This window comes from Gadus chalcogrammus, chromosome 23 (genome assembly GCF_026213295.1).
Source record: "Gadus chalcogrammus isolate NIFS_2021 chromosome 23, NIFS_Gcha_1.0, whole genome shotgun sequence".
Lineage (NCBI taxonomy): Eukaryota > Metazoa > Chordata > Actinopteri > Gadiformes > Gadidae > Gadus > Gadus chalcogrammus.
Window position 1 is genome coordinate 6314177 of NC_079434.1, and position 18570 is coordinate 6332746.

Consider the following 18570-nt stretch of genomic DNA (forward strand, 5'->3'; position numbering starts at 1 on the left):
GATGGGAACATCCATTCTTTTACATCCATTTGTTCATTCATCAGACCCACCACTTTCCCCCTTCCCAGTCCTGCTTAGTCCTGCTCCAGGCCCAAGGCCTCCAGGCTCCAGGCCCTAGCCTCAGTCTGTTCCCTGGCTGCCCCCTAGTGTTAAGAGCTGCTGTCAGAGGCTGTACCGCAATTAGCTGCATAGTGCTGTTCCGTCAAGTTTTCGTTATTCCACTATTATTTTGCAACAGACTTCGATTAACCCTATCTCAGGGTTCAGCGGGCAACATTGCCATGGAGACCCAGGCCAATGATGCTGTGTGTGTTTGTGTGGCCGCGTGTGTGGATGTGAGCTAGCATGTGTGGATGTGTGTGTGTGGGGAGAATAAGGGGCTACTGTGTGTGTGAAATTAGCAGCTGTGGAGTGGCGCTCCCTGGGGGGCCGAGTGGCTCCCGGCAGTTGCTCTGTTTGTTGAGGTCATTTCTTTTGGTGAGTGCTGGCGCGTCGGAGTCGCCCGCACACTTTGCCAAACCCAGTTGACACAAACCACCCAGAAATGAGTCGCTTTCACTGTTGAATGCCTCGTTCGAGGGCGCCAGAACAACTCACTGAACCGACCGTGGTTGTTAGGAATACATTTAGCGAGGTGTTGGAACGTGTCCAAGACGTGGATGCAGAGATTATCCTGCTTCCTGCCTGAAGTGTGTTATGGATCAACCCTTAGTATAGCAAAAGATCCCACTTTTTTTTTGCCTTCCGAGTGGGAGGTCCCACCCCCTGACCCCCGATTGGGGAACTCTGTCCGGTCCCAAACCCAATCACAACAGCCCTCAACACTTTCTCCTCCACCTCTCTCCATCCAGAACTCCACGTGCATCCCTCTCTTTCCCTTCCCTCCACCTCTCTCTCCCCTCCCCTCCGTCCCCGTGAGCATCTTGTCCTCCCATGCCCCCCCCCCACTCTTTCTCCCCCCCCCCCCCCCTTCCCCCCTAAATTTATTTTTGATTTTTTTAATTGCATTTCTCTCCCAAGGACCAGGGAGCTGTGCATGGAGACATCTTCACAGTGAATGAACTGTTGTTGTTAATGTCTTTAATCCCCCCTCCCCGCCCCCCACAAATCTCTGATTCAAAAGCATTAACAATCGATTGCCTTTTATTCCTTTTTTTATTTCATTTTTTTGTTTCTCTCGATCAGGAGGTAAAGATGGAGGAAGCTTTGAGCCACACAGGTATCCACCATTTTATTCCCCTCCCCCACCTCTCTCTCTCTCTCTCTCTCTCTCTCTCTCTCTCTCTCTGTGCCTCTCGCCCTCTCTCCCCTCTCAGGGGCTTTTTTTAACATCTGCATGGGCCGAAATTTGCCTCCTCTGTCCACTAATCACTCATCCATCGGAGCGCTGCTGTCGCCGTCGCCCCCTTGCTTCCGTCATATGGCTGTTGCATGCTGGGAGCTTCGCTTAACCAATCAGTGGTCATTTTGTAAGATGTGTTTTTTGTTTAGGACATGTTTTGGTGTGCTTTTCTTTCTTGATTTGATTCATGACTCCGTTCACACCCCTTGCTCTTGCGCTTCTCTGTGGACGTGTGTTCACCTGCCGTCTGCTGCTTTAAGAACACACAAGTCTGTTGATAGTGGTTTCATGTGTGCAAATGTATAATGTGCTTTGAGGACACAAACTACAGTGAAGTCATGTTCTTTGAATGGATAAAAATCACAGTTAATTTACAATCATTTAATGGATTGAATGATCATCCAGAAATAGACAATCTGTATGTTGAAATCTGTGTCAAAAATCTGTATTTTTGCTACAGATTCAAAACTAGCTTCTTGCATGATTGAGTTTGATCAGATGGAGATGAAAACACCTTTAGAGAAACAATATTTTACCGCCCAACGTGAACTGCACGTCAACGCATGCATCATGGCGTCCTTCATCTGTTGTGCCACATGCTACATGGTAATGTTGGCATCGCCCTCATTGCCACCTACCATCATAGCTTCCTTCCTCCGATGCACTACATGGTAGTGGTAGCATCACCCCAATCACCACCTAGCATCGTGGCTTCCTGCCGCAGATGCATATATGGTAGTGGTAGCATCACCCTCATCATTATAGCTACCGTCGTCATCCTTTTTGTGACCCTAGTCAGCCATCAAACCGTCATGATGTCATTAGCGAGTACTAGCTTGGACATTTGAGTTGCTGTGACCTCTCTGTCCCTTCCCCTCCCCCCACTGACCTTTGACCTCTGTTCCTGGCACCTGCTTACCAGGCAGCAGCAGCATCGAAAGAGGTCAAAGAGGAGACAGAGCCTCTCTTTCCTGTGAGTCTCCAAAAGCCTGCGTCAAGTCAAAGCTCTCCATGTTTTTCTGTTTTTGTCCCCTTTTTTTTTCTTATTGTTTCTTTATTACTCACATAACCGACTTTATGATGGCGTGTCAGATCTGGAAGTCATGGCCTTTATATGACAGATTATATTGGGGAAATGAAAGAATGAGCCACAATAGCTTGTTGAATTGATGGTGGCATACACAGTTCACATCAAACCGAAGCACTTTGAAGATTAGCGTGTGCCAATTTCCTTTACACTCATCTATTTTGTTTGTAGTCCTTCTGTGTCCCTTTCTTCCTGGGGTATTACGCCACTTTACTCAAACATTCTCCTTTTGTTGCAGAGGTCCACCATCCTTTTATTTTCGGGGCGATTCCAGGGTTCGCCTGGATATTAATATTCCCCACAGAGCCCAGACTTAATATGACTCCTAAATATTATATTTTTCCCGTGTGAAGCACAGCCAGTGTCTTCCATTCCTGCCCTGCTATTGGAGTTCGCACAAATCTTTTTTCTTTCTCCTACGGTTGCTATTTATTTGATCTGCTACTTTGTGCTTTCTCTACGGCAGCATGTGTTTGGCACCGCTCACAGCTTCAGCTCAACGCAGGTCCCGGGGGCTTTAGCTACGCTGCTGTGACGTGTGTTAGATGTGTAAATATATATATATGTGTGTGTGTGTGTGTGTGTGTGTGTGTGTGTGTGTGCGCGCGTTCTCCTTTAACGCTGGCTGCCAGTGTGACAGAAGCGCGGTGGTGTGGGCATGCCTGCATGCTCTCTGTGAACAGAGACTTTATCATCACCCGTCACGGTTCTGCGGTCGCGTGTGTCCGACAACCACCACGGCCCTCACCCTCTCTCCCTCCCTCTCACCCCCCACCAGCACACAGCCCATATGGGACGGACGAGTCGGTTAAGCTGCCCAACCTGACGGACGAAGAGGTGGACCGCCAGGGACTGGAGGATCTGTATAGCATCAACGAGAGCGCGTACCAGTGCAGGCCCCACTTCAGCCCCGGCCCGGACAGCTGGGACGACTTCCAGAAGGATGTAGATAATATGTTTGCACTGCGACACATTCTGAACCATTTCAACCAAACCCGAAAGCTTGACGACGACGACCACGACGACCACGACACGACGACCACGACACCGCCGCCGCCCCTGACCGCGAGGTGGGCTCGGGGGCCGGGGGTGGGGACCTGGGGGAGGGCAGCGGAGGAGAGGGGACGACGGCCCTCGCCAGGGACGCCTGGCTGGGAGAGGTCAGCCTCGCCACCCCCCCCGCCCCCAGCATGCCACCTCCGCCGCCGCCGCCCCCACCTACGCCCGCGAGTCCGGCGGTCCCAGAGACCAGCGCGGACCCCGTCGTGAACGAGCTTCCCGAGCGGCCCGCCGCCCGCCCCCCCTCTTCGGACCGCCCCCCCGCGGCCTCCACCGAGCTATCGTCATCGTCATCATCTTTGCCAGGCCCCGGGCGGGGGCGGGACCCTTGGGTGCGGCAGCTGGAGGAGATGGACGGCGAGGGAGAGGAGTTCAGCGGCAACGGCATGACGGAGCTGGAGACCCGGCACGGCATCCTACTAGGCACACACCTCAGCCTGAGCACCCAGCGAGAGCAGGCCAACCGCGGCCCCGACCTGGGCCCCGACCTGGGCCCCGACCTGGACCCGGAGCTGGGCCTGGAGCTCCAGGAGGAGGACATATTCCTCGCCCAGGGCTACCTGCATCGTTCCCCAATGACGCTGAGGCCAGAGGTGGCGCCAAGCACAGCCACCACCACAAATACCACCACCACCGCCTCCACCGCCACCGCCAGCGCCAGCGCCAGCGCCAGCGCCAGCTCGGTGGGCTCTGACGCCTCCCACAGGGACGAGGTGGTAGTACAGGCGCTGCCTCTCTCCCCCTTGGACTTTGAGGGCAGCGGCTCTCTGAACCCATCCTTCAATCAGACGCTCTGAGGGCAGGTAGTGCTGGGCATGGCCAGCTCTTGGGCAGGCTGGTTGCCATAGGGACAAAGTGGGAACAGTGACTGGGGAAGACAAGCTTGTGAAGTAAACAAAATGGCCGATGATGTCACCACAGTCAGAGCTGTATTTTTGAGCATTAAATGTATGGTTTATTTTTTTACAGGTGCTTTCATTAATTAGCAAAACAGTGTTATGTTGTATTTTTAAAAATATATATTCACAAAGGAAAACGCCTTAACGCAGCTAAATTTAAACTATTGGAGTCGAAGAAATTGATTCCAGATAGAACGCACCATTAATGTTTTTTAATATATATATTTTTTATGAAAAAACTGATTTTTAGAATGGTGTAACCATTTTAGGGTCTGAGAGAGAGAAGGTCAGCCATCTTTAGGATTACTTCAATCCAGATGAGTCATCACAACAGTATCCAATCACAACGCTCCATCAACCACTCTCCGATTGAACCATGGTGACATTCATGACCCCAAAATGCACTTTTTAAACTTTTCCATACAGTGAGCTTTGTGGCGGTTGAAATAAATGTTCACACTGTGAAACAGATCATTACAGATTACCATTGACTACTTTCCAAAGCTTAAGAAGGAAAAAAAAGGGTTTATTTTCTGCTTGAAAAAAAAAAAGTCTGAGTTTGATTTTGTGCTGTGCTTTATAATTTACATTTTCATCAATCAACCATATACAAACGCATTCTCTATGGGTTAGACAATCACGGCAAACGACCATGGATGTAAACTGCATTCATTTGAGATTAAGGATTCATCTAAAGTCACAGCGCGATAAAGACTTAAGACGATAAAGAGAAACTTTCCAACCTCAAGCCTGCACCTCTACACTACGTTCATCATGTAGCAGCTGCACAGTTTCCTAGCGTTTTTCTGTGTTTATTTAACCACACTTGATTCGATCAAAACTCGCTTGCAGGATGTTTAAATGCAAAAAAAAAAGGGCTTTTATTTCGGGTGAGATAAAGTATCAAACGCAATGTTTGTTTCGTAACTTTTTGTCTGTGTTCCGTAAATCTTTATGTGGTTGGGTTTTGACGATAGTACACTGTAGCGCATCGCCGGTGAGTCCCTTGTTACCGGTCCTGCAAACTGTACGGTATAATCAACACAAACATAATCCTAAAAAGACATAAATGTAAGGCTTCGTATTCTCGGTATTTCCGCTGCGTGCCAACAGTTATCTAGATGAAATAGCAAAATACTGTTACCGTACCGCGTTTTGAATTCCTGAAGATGGTACTGTCTTTTCTCTTCGGTCGTTGACCGCGTGTGTAAAGGTATTGCAACAACTCTGGTTTCAGAGAAACCATGACGCTGTTAAGAAATAAAAAAATGACTTAAAACATTGTGCTTGCTCCTTCTTTGGTCCCTTGGGCGTGTAGAGCATCTTTAATGGTTCAGATATTAAAAAGAGAGGCTGTGTTGATCCAGGGAGGCTTGGTGTGTGATGGTGTTCAGAATGTTTTTCATGACCGACCGGGGACCAGGGGGATGAGGGACTCGGCCTAACTGCATCTCAATATTAGGGTCACAAAGCCCCAGTATTGAGATTCACCATGCATGTTTTATTGGGGAGTCTGTAAGAACAAATATTTTCCCAAAGTAAGACCTTTAAATTGGAAGCTTCTTAGTTGATTTATTAGGGGACGTGGAACACACTATTCCTGGACTGCCAACTCTCACTTTGGCCCTTGAAAAGTTTTTTCTTGCCCTTGTGGGGTCTTGGGTAAAGGGGGGCGTCATAAATATTTGGCCTGTTAAGCCATTTGAGGCTGTCATGGTGATTAAGGGATATACAAATAAAATTGAATTTAATTGAATTTAATCATGTTTGGACATTGCTTGTGGCGCCCCCCAGGGGTCAGTGTTGGTTCCTAAACCGTTCATCTTGTACAAACATGATATTTGGAATGTCTCCAATGCCTTGAGGTTGTTTTTTGTTTGCTGATTATACTAATATCGTCTGTTCTGGGGAAAATGAATTGATTGAAGAAAACATCACTAAAGAAACGCACAAAATAAGACATGGTTGGATAAAAACAAACCAGGCCCGCCACTCCCTATACACAGAGTACGTAGATTAGTTATGAAGAGGCCCATCGTTGTTTTTTCTTAATTGTATAACCTATCACTCAGGGCCGGCGCCCAACCCCCCACCCCCACTCGGAAGTCCTGTCCAGGGCACAATTTAATGTTGAGTCGCCTAGGGCACCGAAACGGCCAGCGCCAGCCCTGAAACAAACTATCATTGAACTTCAGCAAAACAAAAATAATGTTATTTGTCAATTATAGAATGAATACACAAATACATTTAAGATAAATGTAGTTGAAATGTAAGGAGTTTCCGGAAAAAATCTTTTGGGGTTATAATAGACAACATGTTCAGCTGGAAATCACACATTACACACGTACAATCAAAAGTGTCCAGAAGCATTCATGTATTAAACAAAGTATAACAGGTTCTAGACAAAAAATCACTCCGTATTCTCTACTGTTCAATAGTCTTACCATACCTTAGTTACTAAAAAAAACAGTACACATTATATTTACACAATGTAAGATATCTGGATCACAATACCCATTATTCATGCAGTCGAGATTATAAAAATTCACAGATCTGGTGGTATTTCAAACCACACAGATAATGTTTAAGGCTAAAATGAACATATTACCTTTAAACATAAACAAATTGACAGGGGTTATAATTGAAGGTGAACATTTTATTTCAAAGTGCACAGCGTCCATACAACCAGGAAACTGTTTTGTATTTCCATCTGTGTATTTCCAGACTATGGAACAATTTGAGTGGAGAGATGAAGCATTGTCCAAACATGAACCAGTTTGAAACGAAATACAAAGAAATTATTTTCGGGAGGTACAGGGATGAAGGAGGTGTTTGACATAGTGTATATGCTTATATGTATGTACATTTTTATATATGGTGGTATTTATATAATAATGAATGTTTCATTATATATATCGAACAGGTAAAATTGTGTTAGACAGTTTGTTTTCATTTGTGATTTTCATTGCTTGTAAATATAACTTTATTCAAACTGTCCACTTGTTTCATAATTCTATTTTATTTATTGCTTTTTTTTTTCTTTACTTTAAATAAAAATATTTTACATTTATTAAATTTTTCAATAAAAAAGGCACCTTGACGACATAAACCATATCCAGTCTCAACAGAAAAAAACACAGATGTCGCTGTTGTCCTTACTTTATGCATCCCGAGGGATGTGAAGTATAACCAACACCATGTGAACCCTTAGAACTATTTACAAATGTACACTATTTACATGCCAATCGGGTCGATGCCCCGCAAGGCGCAAAGGCCAAGCCCGAAAGGCAGAAGGCTGCTCCGGCGGGTCTGCCAGACGCAAGACTCAATGTCAGAACACAGGTATAGCCCCGCCAGGCGCAAGGGCCAACTCTGTGCAGATAAGCAGCCCAGGTCAGCCCGCAAGACACAAGGCTGACCAATTGGGGGCTCAGAGTTACCTCTGAGTCCTAGCCACGCCCAGTACCTGCTCCGCGAAGGAGGGTCCCGCTGCCACATTCAGGCGGTAAAATCTGGTGAACGTGGAGTGGGAGGACCAAGTGGCTGCTACGCATATGGTGGCGAGAGAGGCTCCCCGCCACAAAGCCCAAGAAGTCCACACACTGCGGGTTGAGTGTTCTCAAATCCTGGAGGGGGCAGGAGCGCCCGAAAGGGTGTAACCTTGCTGGATGGTGTCCACCACCCAGGGAGAAAGTCAACACTTCTACAGTGGTCTACCCAAGCAACTAGTGTGAAAACGCAAAAAGAGCTGGTCTGACTTTCTTAGCGGCTTAGTGCGCCATATATACTCCGACAGGGCCCATACCGGGCAGAGTGCTCAGCTCTATGTTCTGGGACAGATGGAATACAGCAGGACCTTGGGCAAGAAGGCTGGGTTGGGGCGAAGAACTACCTTCGACCCTTCCGGAGAAAAAGTACAGCAGTCCCTGTGGACGGACACCGCATGGAGCTCGCTTATCCTCCTAGCCAAAGTGATGGCCAAGAGGAAAACTGTTTTTAGAGAGAGCCACTTGAGGTCCACGTTGCCGAGGAGCTCAATAGGCGGATACCGCAGAGCATCAAGGACAAGATCCAAGTCCCAGGGTGGTACCTGAGGACCCCTACTGGGCGCTGTAAGCCTTCGTGCCCCCCTTAGGTATCAGGAGATCATGGAGCAACCACCCTCACAATGGCAAACTCTCCGATACGGACTGCCTTCTTAGCTGCTAGCATGCCTCTCTGGGTGACTGCGGATTTACGGGCCTCCAACTGCGACTGCAGAAAGAGCAGGATGTCCTGGGTTGAGGCCAAGAAGGGGTCTGTCTGGTGTGCCTGGCACCACCCTGTGAAGACCTGCCATCGATACGTGTAGGCTGCCCTAGTTGATGGAGCACGGGCCTCCTAGATCGTCCGCACCACCGCCTCTGGTATCCCTAGGGCCAGGAGCCGGTCCCTCTCAGGGGCTAGGCTACCAGCCTAAGCCCTGCTTGGAAGGAGTGGAACATTTTCCCTGCAGCCTGAGACAGGAGGTCCCCCCTGAGAGGAAGCATCTATGGCTGACCCTCTAGTGGGGTAGGAATCGTCGAGTAGCAAAACATTTGAGGCCCAACCCCAGACGCTGAATGTGAATCAATAGCAGGGTTAGGGTTAGGGTTAGGGCTGCCTCAAGGGTGCGAGGACTGCATCCATGCACCTGCTAAAGGTGAAACTCGAAAATCCGACCCTCGAAAGCAAATCTCAGGAAACACCAATACCCTGGCCAGATCGGAACCTGAAAATAGGCATCTTTCAGATCTATGGTCGCGAGGGGGGTCACTGTCAGGGGGGTCACTTGTTGACCCCCCTGACATCTAAGATCGGGCGAAGAACCCCATCCTTCTTGGGGATGAGGAAATATCGAAAGAAGAAACCCGCTTGGCGGTCGGAGCACTCAACCTCCCCGATCGTCCCCTTCTCTAAGAGGGTAGACAGTTCCATTTGCAGAGTCTGGGCTTGTAGATGGTTGGCCACCGTGGTAAAGATCTTGCTACCCTGGGCCTGCACCTGAACTGCAGGCGGTACGCCTGAGTCGTGATAGAGACCACCCATGGTGTTCTCTACCATGCCAGCTAAGCCCTCCTGTGCTGTGATGAGAGGCGGGGAAGGCTGGCCCGCAAACCGTCAGGAACGATGTTGGCATCTGGAGGGCCCCCGTCTGCTAGCAGATGGCCCCCACCGGCCGCCTCTTGGGAAATCACCATGACCCCGGGCCGCTTGAAACCGGTGTCTAAGGTCTACCAGGCCCCAGGCCTGAGCTACTCACCGAGAAGCCGCCCGAGGTGCAGGCGCTTCTGGGCGCCTTGCCCGCTTCCCCCGACTGCCGAGGCACTCTGACACCTCCTCTGCACAGCGACGGCGAACCCGTGCCTGTTGCAACCGGGAGGGGACCTGTTGCCCAAACATGGATGTCGGCTCCACTGGCACCCTGAGGAGACAGTCCCTATCTGCTCGCTGTAGCTTTGACTGGGACAGCCACAGATGTTGTCTCACCACCCAAAGCTGAGCCAACGAGCGGCCTGATGGCACTCCCTGCTCCTTGGACACCGAAGCCAGGCACATCGTGGCTGACTGGAACTCCCTTGCCAGAGAGGAATCCACCGGCTGGTTCTGCATGAGACCAGCGAGGTGGTGGGTGTACAGAGTCAGGATGGCCACAGTATTAGCCTGACGGGCTTGCATCGCAGTAGACCTGTGCACCGTACCCAACAGACTTTCCATCACCTGACTGTCTTTGTTCAGATAAGTGGGACCTCCAAAAAATTTACCTGGGGAGCGAAAGACCCTTTTTGGGTAGAACGATGTTCAGGGCCTTGGTTGCTCTGCAAACAATATCCCCAAACAGGTAAGCCAGCTCTTGCCCGGAAGGGTTGGCTGTGGGAGGCTGATCACTGGGAAACTCCCCACTCTCCGAACAGAGATTACCATTATACTCCCTGTCAGAGAAAAGACTGGGAGGAGGAGAGGGACCCACGCTGAGAGAGACTGGGGCCAAGGAGCACTGAGGGAGAGCAGAGAGGCTCGCGGAGCCCTTGAGTACTCCCCTGGCCTCCTGGAAACTCCCCCCATCTTTCTTGCTGGCCCTTCCAAAATAGGTAACTGTAACGGGTCAATGTAGCGCTGGACACAGGTTTTTGCTTCTTCCACCAGGAAGTTATTTTATTGTCTTTTCAAACGTGTAACCAAAGACAATTGGATCAAGTGTAAATTATATTTTGCTCGACGCGATCTCCGTTGGCGATCGGCTTCTTTCTGCTGCCAATCCTTCCTAGATTCCCCTCTCACTACAAGACAAAAGCAGGCACATAAATACAAACACTCCCTGATTGGCCTGAGTGCCGACACCTGCCCGCACTCAGGTCCAATCCCCCCAGCCAATCCGGTGCTCTCCCAACCTGCCCATACTCCCCCTGCAGGCCAGACGTCGCACGTCCCCCCACAGTAACCCTTCCCTTTTTGATGTGAAAAATCGGCAGCGGGCTTCCCTTGTATGCATCAGCATGATGAAACAATTCATACACGACTGGGGTGTATCCCTGGCCAACGTTGCATGCTGGTGGCCTAAACATACCACACATTTTTCTTGGCCATCCTCGAGGGGCATGGCAATGTTACAACCAACACAGTGATGGCCTGAAGTGCCCTCCATTTTGCTGAGAGGAGTCGACTTCGCCACACAGCTGTGCTTATAGCAGCGCGTGGATGTAGGGGGAGGGCAGGTGGCCTTGGTAGGACTTCTGTGACTTCACAGCAATGTTTGTCGCCTCACCTCTAGCGGACCAAAACCACTGCCGGGCGAGGGACCTGAAGCCAACGCGTGAGTCGTGAGTTGCACGTACAATACGTCGGTGTCACCACCAAGCCAAAAGGGATCTTACTTTTCACTTTGTCCGAGTTAGGCTACGCGATCCAAGGAGGCTGCCTGCAGACAGACTCCCAAAAACGTACACAGGTAATCGGATACCAATGCTGTAACCCATATACGTTTATCTAATTCACAACCCCGCACGGTACCTTTCACAGTGGAGATCAAACAATCACTGATTGCACGTCTACACAGGTTTTTTATAAGTTTGGGTGTAGGCGTGACCGGGTGTGCCGGTGTGTCTTAAAGCCTATCCACGGTCCTTAGCAGACATGGGGGTTATACCCGTACATATGCAATATGTAACGGAGTGGAGAGATGGCCTCGATACGATAGAGAACATCATAGTAAAAAAATATATACATATTTTGCAATTGCAATAGTTTACATTAAAAAATATATAATGTAGTAATAAGCATACACTTACACTGAATTGATTATGGTAGTAGGCTGTGTTTAATCTCTGTAGGCCTCGGTTCTATAGTCTATGTGCTTTGTTTGTGGCAATGTGACCATACGCTTTGTAATTACTTAGATGTGGAGACAAGGAATGCAGAGGAGAGGAGAAGAGGAGAGAATATAAAGAAAGGATGGCGACAAGGAGAGTAAAGTTGTGCATTGAATTAGTAATGAGGAGACAAGGTAAGGAGAGGAGAAGAGTGGAGGCAAGGAAAAGAGAGGAGTAGAGTCAAGGAGGAGAGGAGACAAATAGAGGAGAGAGGAGAGGAGGCAGCAAAAGAGGAGAGAAGACAAGGAGAATAGAGGGTAGAAGGAGAGAGGAGAGAGAACAGGAGATGTCATGCAGTGTCTATCATATCATTGAATCAGAATTCCATCATTTCAGCAGAAGATTGATATGCCATGTCTAAATCATGATGCATGTAATTCATGTGAGAAAATAAGTGGCTTTTAACATCTATGTTTTCCAAAAAAATAAAAATTAACCTTTTGATCTTGTAAATAGTTCAGGTTTGCCAAGCAACAAGTTAAGGGACAAAAATATCAAATGTAGATATATTATTTCAAATAATTTAGTGTATTGTGATCCAAAACCAGTGCAGTACTTTCCCTACAAGAGGCTGTTTATAACTTGCTTTGAAGTTGTATTTTCCAATGACTAATGAACCATGACTGAAATATATAAAGTGGAGCGTTTTCTACGTTAGTGGTCCAACCACATCGTTCTAGAGGGGTATACTTTAAAGTTTTATTTATTATCAATCTATCTTCCACATGCTGTGGTTTCGCTCTCTCCTCATTCCAGGTGCTTGGTTGTCGCGTTATTGAACTACATTTTCACATTGTAAATGAACCAACCCGGTACTGACAGAAGGAAAACTAGAAATCCTCTTGCTGCTGATCTTAAATTCATAGTGAGTCCTCTCCTTACTCACTTTGTTGTTCTGGGAGATATTTAAACACACCTGCAGGTAAAGCTGAGGAAATCAATGAAAACTCTTTGAACACGATCTCACACAATAAGCAGAAGATGAACAGAATCCTGGTAACAACTGGGCCATAGAATTTTTAGACCACATAGAACGGACCCTTCTTGTTTTATCTTCTGCTTTTATATTATGTTTTTTATAAATCTTCTGTCCTTCTGCTTCCTACTCACGCACACACAGTCAGGAAGGTCAGGAACACACACACAAACACAAACACACACACACTCACACACACACACACACACACACACACACATACACACACACACACACAAATCCATTGTAATGCTCTCCGTTTGCCTGTTTGGTTCATGTGCCATGGTTGGTTATTCTTTTGTGCTTGGCACGCCACAGGGGTTTGGATAGGTAAGACACCTTTGGGTTTACACTATCATCATGTAGTTGTTCCAATGTTATCACATTAGGTTAGAAGCGGGGGTCGCCCTCTGTATTTATTAAATACATCTGTGTATTACTTCTCTGTTTGTGGCCTGCTTTTGTTCCTCTTGTCAGTTCGACGTACTAATGTGTTGCGGTCTCCCTACTCCCCCCCCCCCCCCCCCCCCCCCCCCCCCCCCCCCCCCCCCCCCCCCCCACACACACACACACACACACACACACACACACACACACACACACACACACACACACACACACACACACACACACACACACACACACACACACACACACACACACACACACACACCATAGTGTTTCATATTTTCTCCATCTGGTTACTTGTGAGTCTTACTTCTCATAGGGTTGCTCCCCTGCCCCACTCCCTCTCTACATTGCTCCGGGCACTCGCAGTCAAGATCTTTACTCGATTATCAACGGAAGAAAGTATCTGGAGGGTTTATTTTATGGGGATTCATGCCGAAAAAAGACTGTGGGTTCAATTTTCGCCGGAATTACACTTTAATGAATCATAACTATTGATACTACCAGATTATTTCAATGCGGGCCAAGAACCTCAAATCATGTTTCATAGTGCATTATAACAACCGTCCCTGCCTAGTCATAAATACACACTGGTCACTTTGCTGATGCATTTGGATAACTGATGATTGATTGGAATATCCATACTAGTATAAAATAGCATGGACGCACAAAGAAAATCACATTTTATATCACTCCCACTTGTGTTTGTTTCTTTGTCTCACTTCCTTTAGCAGTTTATTTATTATTTATTTAAATAAATTAGATAATATCCTCGGATATTTAGAAGGCCTCTTGTATTTTCTGTCTGCTGTTTAGTTTTCTTTTGTTACTTTACATGGTGAGACTTCACAATAAGGGTACATTAAGTAACCATTTTTTGCATAAGTTCATCCATCATGAATAAATGAATTTGGATTGGTGGGTTTTCTGAAATGAAAAAAAAATAGGTAAGTGTTCGAAACATCATCTTCCTTATGTGGGCAAAATATTTTTCTACCGTACAGCTAAAAGTGTAATGTATTATCTTTCTGCAATTAGGGAATGAACAAATTAAAATTGTAATCATTTGTTCATATTGTTCCATTTAAATCACAGTTGGACATGCTTTTCTTTTTTTTCTTTTTCTTTTTACCTAAATAACCTTAATATGTGACTATTTGTCTATATGCAACCAGGATTTAGTGCAATTAAATTATTGAAGATTAATCTGTTTATTCTGATTTGTTGTTCTATTATGGAATTTGTATTTACTATATATATATATATATGTATATGTATATTAAATGGTTCTCTCAAAACGATGTAATAGTTTCACTTCACTACCAAGTTACATTTTTATCACGGCTGTCATGATGAGACATTTCCTCTCTGAAACAGTCGTGGAGGAAGTCTGCGGCATTCAGATCTACTCTTGGTCAACCCGGTCTCACGAAGATACGTGACACTGTCACGTTATTTAATCTATTGACGCGTGATCGGGGACACGTGTTTTCATTAATGTACGTGCCAAGAAGCACAATTTTCAAACTCGTATATTTCAATTGGAAGTATTTGTCGTGTCGTGACTAAGCACGACTTCCAAACTAATGTTCTGTCCAGGAGTAGGCCTGTGGTGTAGGCCTCCATCCAAATAATATTGCGACTAAAACCGTCAATGCAGCCACTGATGGCAATGCTGTATGGCTTTAGTTTATCCTACCCATCCATATGCCAAAGTGCATTTCGGACCTTTGCTGTCATATTGCCTGCGCCTCAGACTAAGGCTGGGACAACGCGTCAACGTAATCGATGACGTCGACGCATAAATTAAAGTAAGTAAATCGCATCATGGAATGGACGCCATTGCACGGTTCTCAGCTAAAGGTGCCAACACACCAAGCGCGTACCTCGCGTACCATGTACACGCGTAACGCAGCTAAAATGTTGCTTGACCATTTTGTGTCAAAAATGGTCAGATACGCGCGTACGCATACGCGCGTAGATGAGACCGCCCAAAACTCCCCCCCCCCCAGCCTGTGGCTGCGCTGGATTTAGGAGTCCGAGGAAGGAAACCCAAACGCCGCCGTGTTTGGGTGGATGATAGAGCTTGGATCGGGTTAGATTAAATAATCTCGGATATAAATAACAATAATCGGGTTAAATAACTTCACATGTTGTGTCTGGTGTCTTTCCAGCATTCGTAGTGTTGATCAGCAGAGAAATAGTCCGCCAAGACGTTGAGGTTGCTTAGCAATCAGAGACTCTGTCCATGCAAGTGAACGGAGCGTTCACTCTTCGTCATAACTATCAAACCAAACATCCTTCACATTCACCGAGCGAACATTATGAAAGTAAAATGCACATTTCTCGCTAGAAATGTTTCCATAAACGCATTTAATGGCGTAACTATGTTACTATTTCCACCCAGAATAAAGAAAAATGTCGGCCATATGCTTCTGTGCAAGCGACACTACTCTCTGCCGGTGACGTCGGGACAAGCTCCACGCTGATTGGCTATTGCGGCTAAGTATCACGCGTATGAGCGTAAAAAGTTCAATTTTTTGAACTCCTCGCGTACGCGCATATATATACGCGCGTATATGTACGCGCGTATATATACGCGCCTCATACGCCCCTAACGCGAGTAAAATGTTGCTTATACGCATGTAACGCATGTACGCGCCTCATACGCGCGTAAACCAATGCTTCCCTATGGAAAAATTGCCGATTTTATACGCGTGGTACGCGGGTAACGCTTTTGGTGTGTCCGCACCTTAAGTCAGTCAGACTCAATGGAGTTAGTGCTACCGGAAACACGACTGAACGAACGAACGAACGAACGATGCGCAAACTACTCTTCTTGGTGAACTGAATCACGCGTACTGGGTCACGGAAACAAATCATTAAATCCACAACTAGTCTCTATGTGCAGCCATCGGGTCCCCCGTTAGCCAATGGGATGAATGCTCATAGCTTAATATATTGCCGTGGAAGGATTACATTGTAACGAGTTGAAAACCCCATAACCCTTTTGCGTCAGAAGCTGAAGCCAAAGTCACTCGACCGTTCGTCAAAAATCGACGCGTTCGGAGTGAGAATGTTTTGATTAAATATATCAGTGAATTGTCACAATTTCTCAGAATCAAAGGTGAAAGTAGAAGCGGGTTGCCAAAAGCTGTCATATTGTTAGTTATCACAGACAATTTTTAACAATAAATTATCTGTACGGAGCTCCTTAAGGGACATTAGGGAGAACGCTCCCGGACAGAACATTAGTTTGGAAGTCATGCTTAGCGACACGACAAATACTTCCAATTGAAAAACACGAGTTTGAGAATCGTGCTTCTTGGCACGAACATTTTGAAAAAACGTGTCCCCGATCACGAGTCAATAGATTGAATGACGTGACAGTAGCTGTGTTCGAAATCGTTCCCTATTCACTCCCTCACTATTCCCTATATAGTGTTCATGATATAGTGCACTATATAGGGAACGAACAAACGACAATTCGGACACTGCGCTGAACATTTCTAAGCGTCATTTGCGTCAAGAAATGTGCCGGGTATTTGTGTGACGCAGACAGATGCGCCCACATCATGTAAACAAACCGGGCACTCACGAGGAAAGCTGGAGCTTGTATTGATGTCGAATGTTGCTACATTTCCTTGATCAAGGTTTTTTTTATTGATTTAGAATGTTACATTTTCTATGTTAAATCCCAAATAAATTGTTGACATTTCTAAACGAAAGCCGGAGGCCCCATCATTAAATGTATTAGTTTTCGCGGTTATTCAGCTTCTTCTTCTCCTCCGGAAAAACGCGATCGCATTGCATTTTGGTATACGGGAGTAACATGTAGGGAACATCGTATGTACTCAAATTTTGGGTATTTTAAGTGCCACCACTCAGTGGTTCATGAAATGAACCACTGAGGATTCGAACACCACTACAAAATGGCGAGCACCCTATATAGTGCACTATATCCGTGATAGGGAACGATTTCGAACACAGCTAGTGTCACGTATTTTCGTGAGACCGGGTTGACTGATGAGATGATTGGTGGAACCGGACGGGCTGACTGACTGGCAGAGGCGGGGTGATGATGGAAGTGGTTGATTGACTGGCACCTCACATGTCAAAAACAAGAGAGCAACATACAGACAGTGGCCGTAACAATTGTGCTTCCATTTGTAGTATGCATGTACATGTAAAATGTGTTTATCTAATAATATCATCTTTGAATGATTGCAGCTGACATAATTGTGTGACTGAATATTTATACTAAGATTTTTCGGATTTGTTTTGAAATTTTTAAACTATCTTTCCTAATGCCCAGTAAATTCCTAATGTTTGAGTGTCTTGAAAACTCTTATTGCGCACATGCGGACGTAAAAAGATGGAGTAACCCAGGACCAAGAAGAAGATGATGACCCTCAACCATCTACCAGCTGTTCAATGCAATAAGATCAACCTTCATTGTGTCTGTGACTAATTTAACAGTTATGTGTGAGTGAATAATTTAGTAAGATTGACATTTTTAAATACTTGCATTTGTGTGTAATTGCTTTGCGTCTTCTAGTGTGAACTATATATTGTATGAAGTATTTGTTAATTATAAATACAATGTTGTTGTTGGAATTTTGGTGGGGGTTGGCACCCTGCTTATTTTATTCAAATATATAATCCATATGTCCTTTATGGATTAGCTTAATTTAAACACAATTAAATTGAAGATTAATCTGTTCATTCTGATTTGTTGCTGTTTCATTATGGACATTTTATTCATTTTTGTTAAGCAACATAATGACATAATTCCATGAATTAAAAACTAAACTTAACTTAAAATAAGGGTACATTAATTTACCATGTAGCAAATGAGCAAATAGCAGACATAAATTGACATAGGAGAAAGTGTATCATGCTTCAACTGTGCAACTCATACTTTTTGGGGAAATAAGTACAGCGATGACGCATTCAGAAGGGGATTTTAATACGTTTCCACAGTGGCCAGTCAACCAATGTGGATTTGAAACCTTGACTGGCATTTTCTTGTAGTTCCGAAAAACAAAAACAGGCCCTATAAGGGACTGTCCACAGGTTGTGTAGAGAGCAGAATCAGAATGTAGCCTGTAAGTAAACACACAGGAATACGTTTTGGGAATAAGTTACCTATAACACGAAGTGTAACACCCATGTGGGCAGTTATCATTGGGGCCATTATCGAACCCGTGGACATTCCCAAACAGGGCCCGTTTATCATCAACGTGTTTAACCTTCAAGGATGATGAGGTTATTTTGTTGAATCCTGGTTGCATATAGACATTCATCCATATGAAACCATGTAGTGTCAGTTCCCTTTAGATAATTACCCTTTTCTTACTTAATTTGATTAATCCCTTTTGCTTCCTCATTTATAACCCAATATATCACAC

General features: G+C 45.9%; 1 protein-coding gene across 1 annotated transcript in view; it reads left to right on the top strand.

Moving 5' to 3' along the window:
* sulf1 (sulfatase 1) overlaps positions 1 to 3334 on the top strand; it is a 17845-nt gene extending 14511 nt beyond the window's left edge. The window contains exons 13-14 of the mRNA XM_056584619.1: positions 1186 to 1219; positions 3208 to 3334. Of these exons, the coding sequence (XP_056440594.1) occupies positions 1186 to 1219; positions 3208 to 3241 (68 nt within the window). The 3' untranslated portion in view covers positions 3242 to 3334. The remainder of the gene's footprint in view (positions 1 to 1185; positions 1220 to 3207) is intronic.
* The last annotated feature ends 15236 nt before the right edge of the window (positions 3335 to 18570 follow it).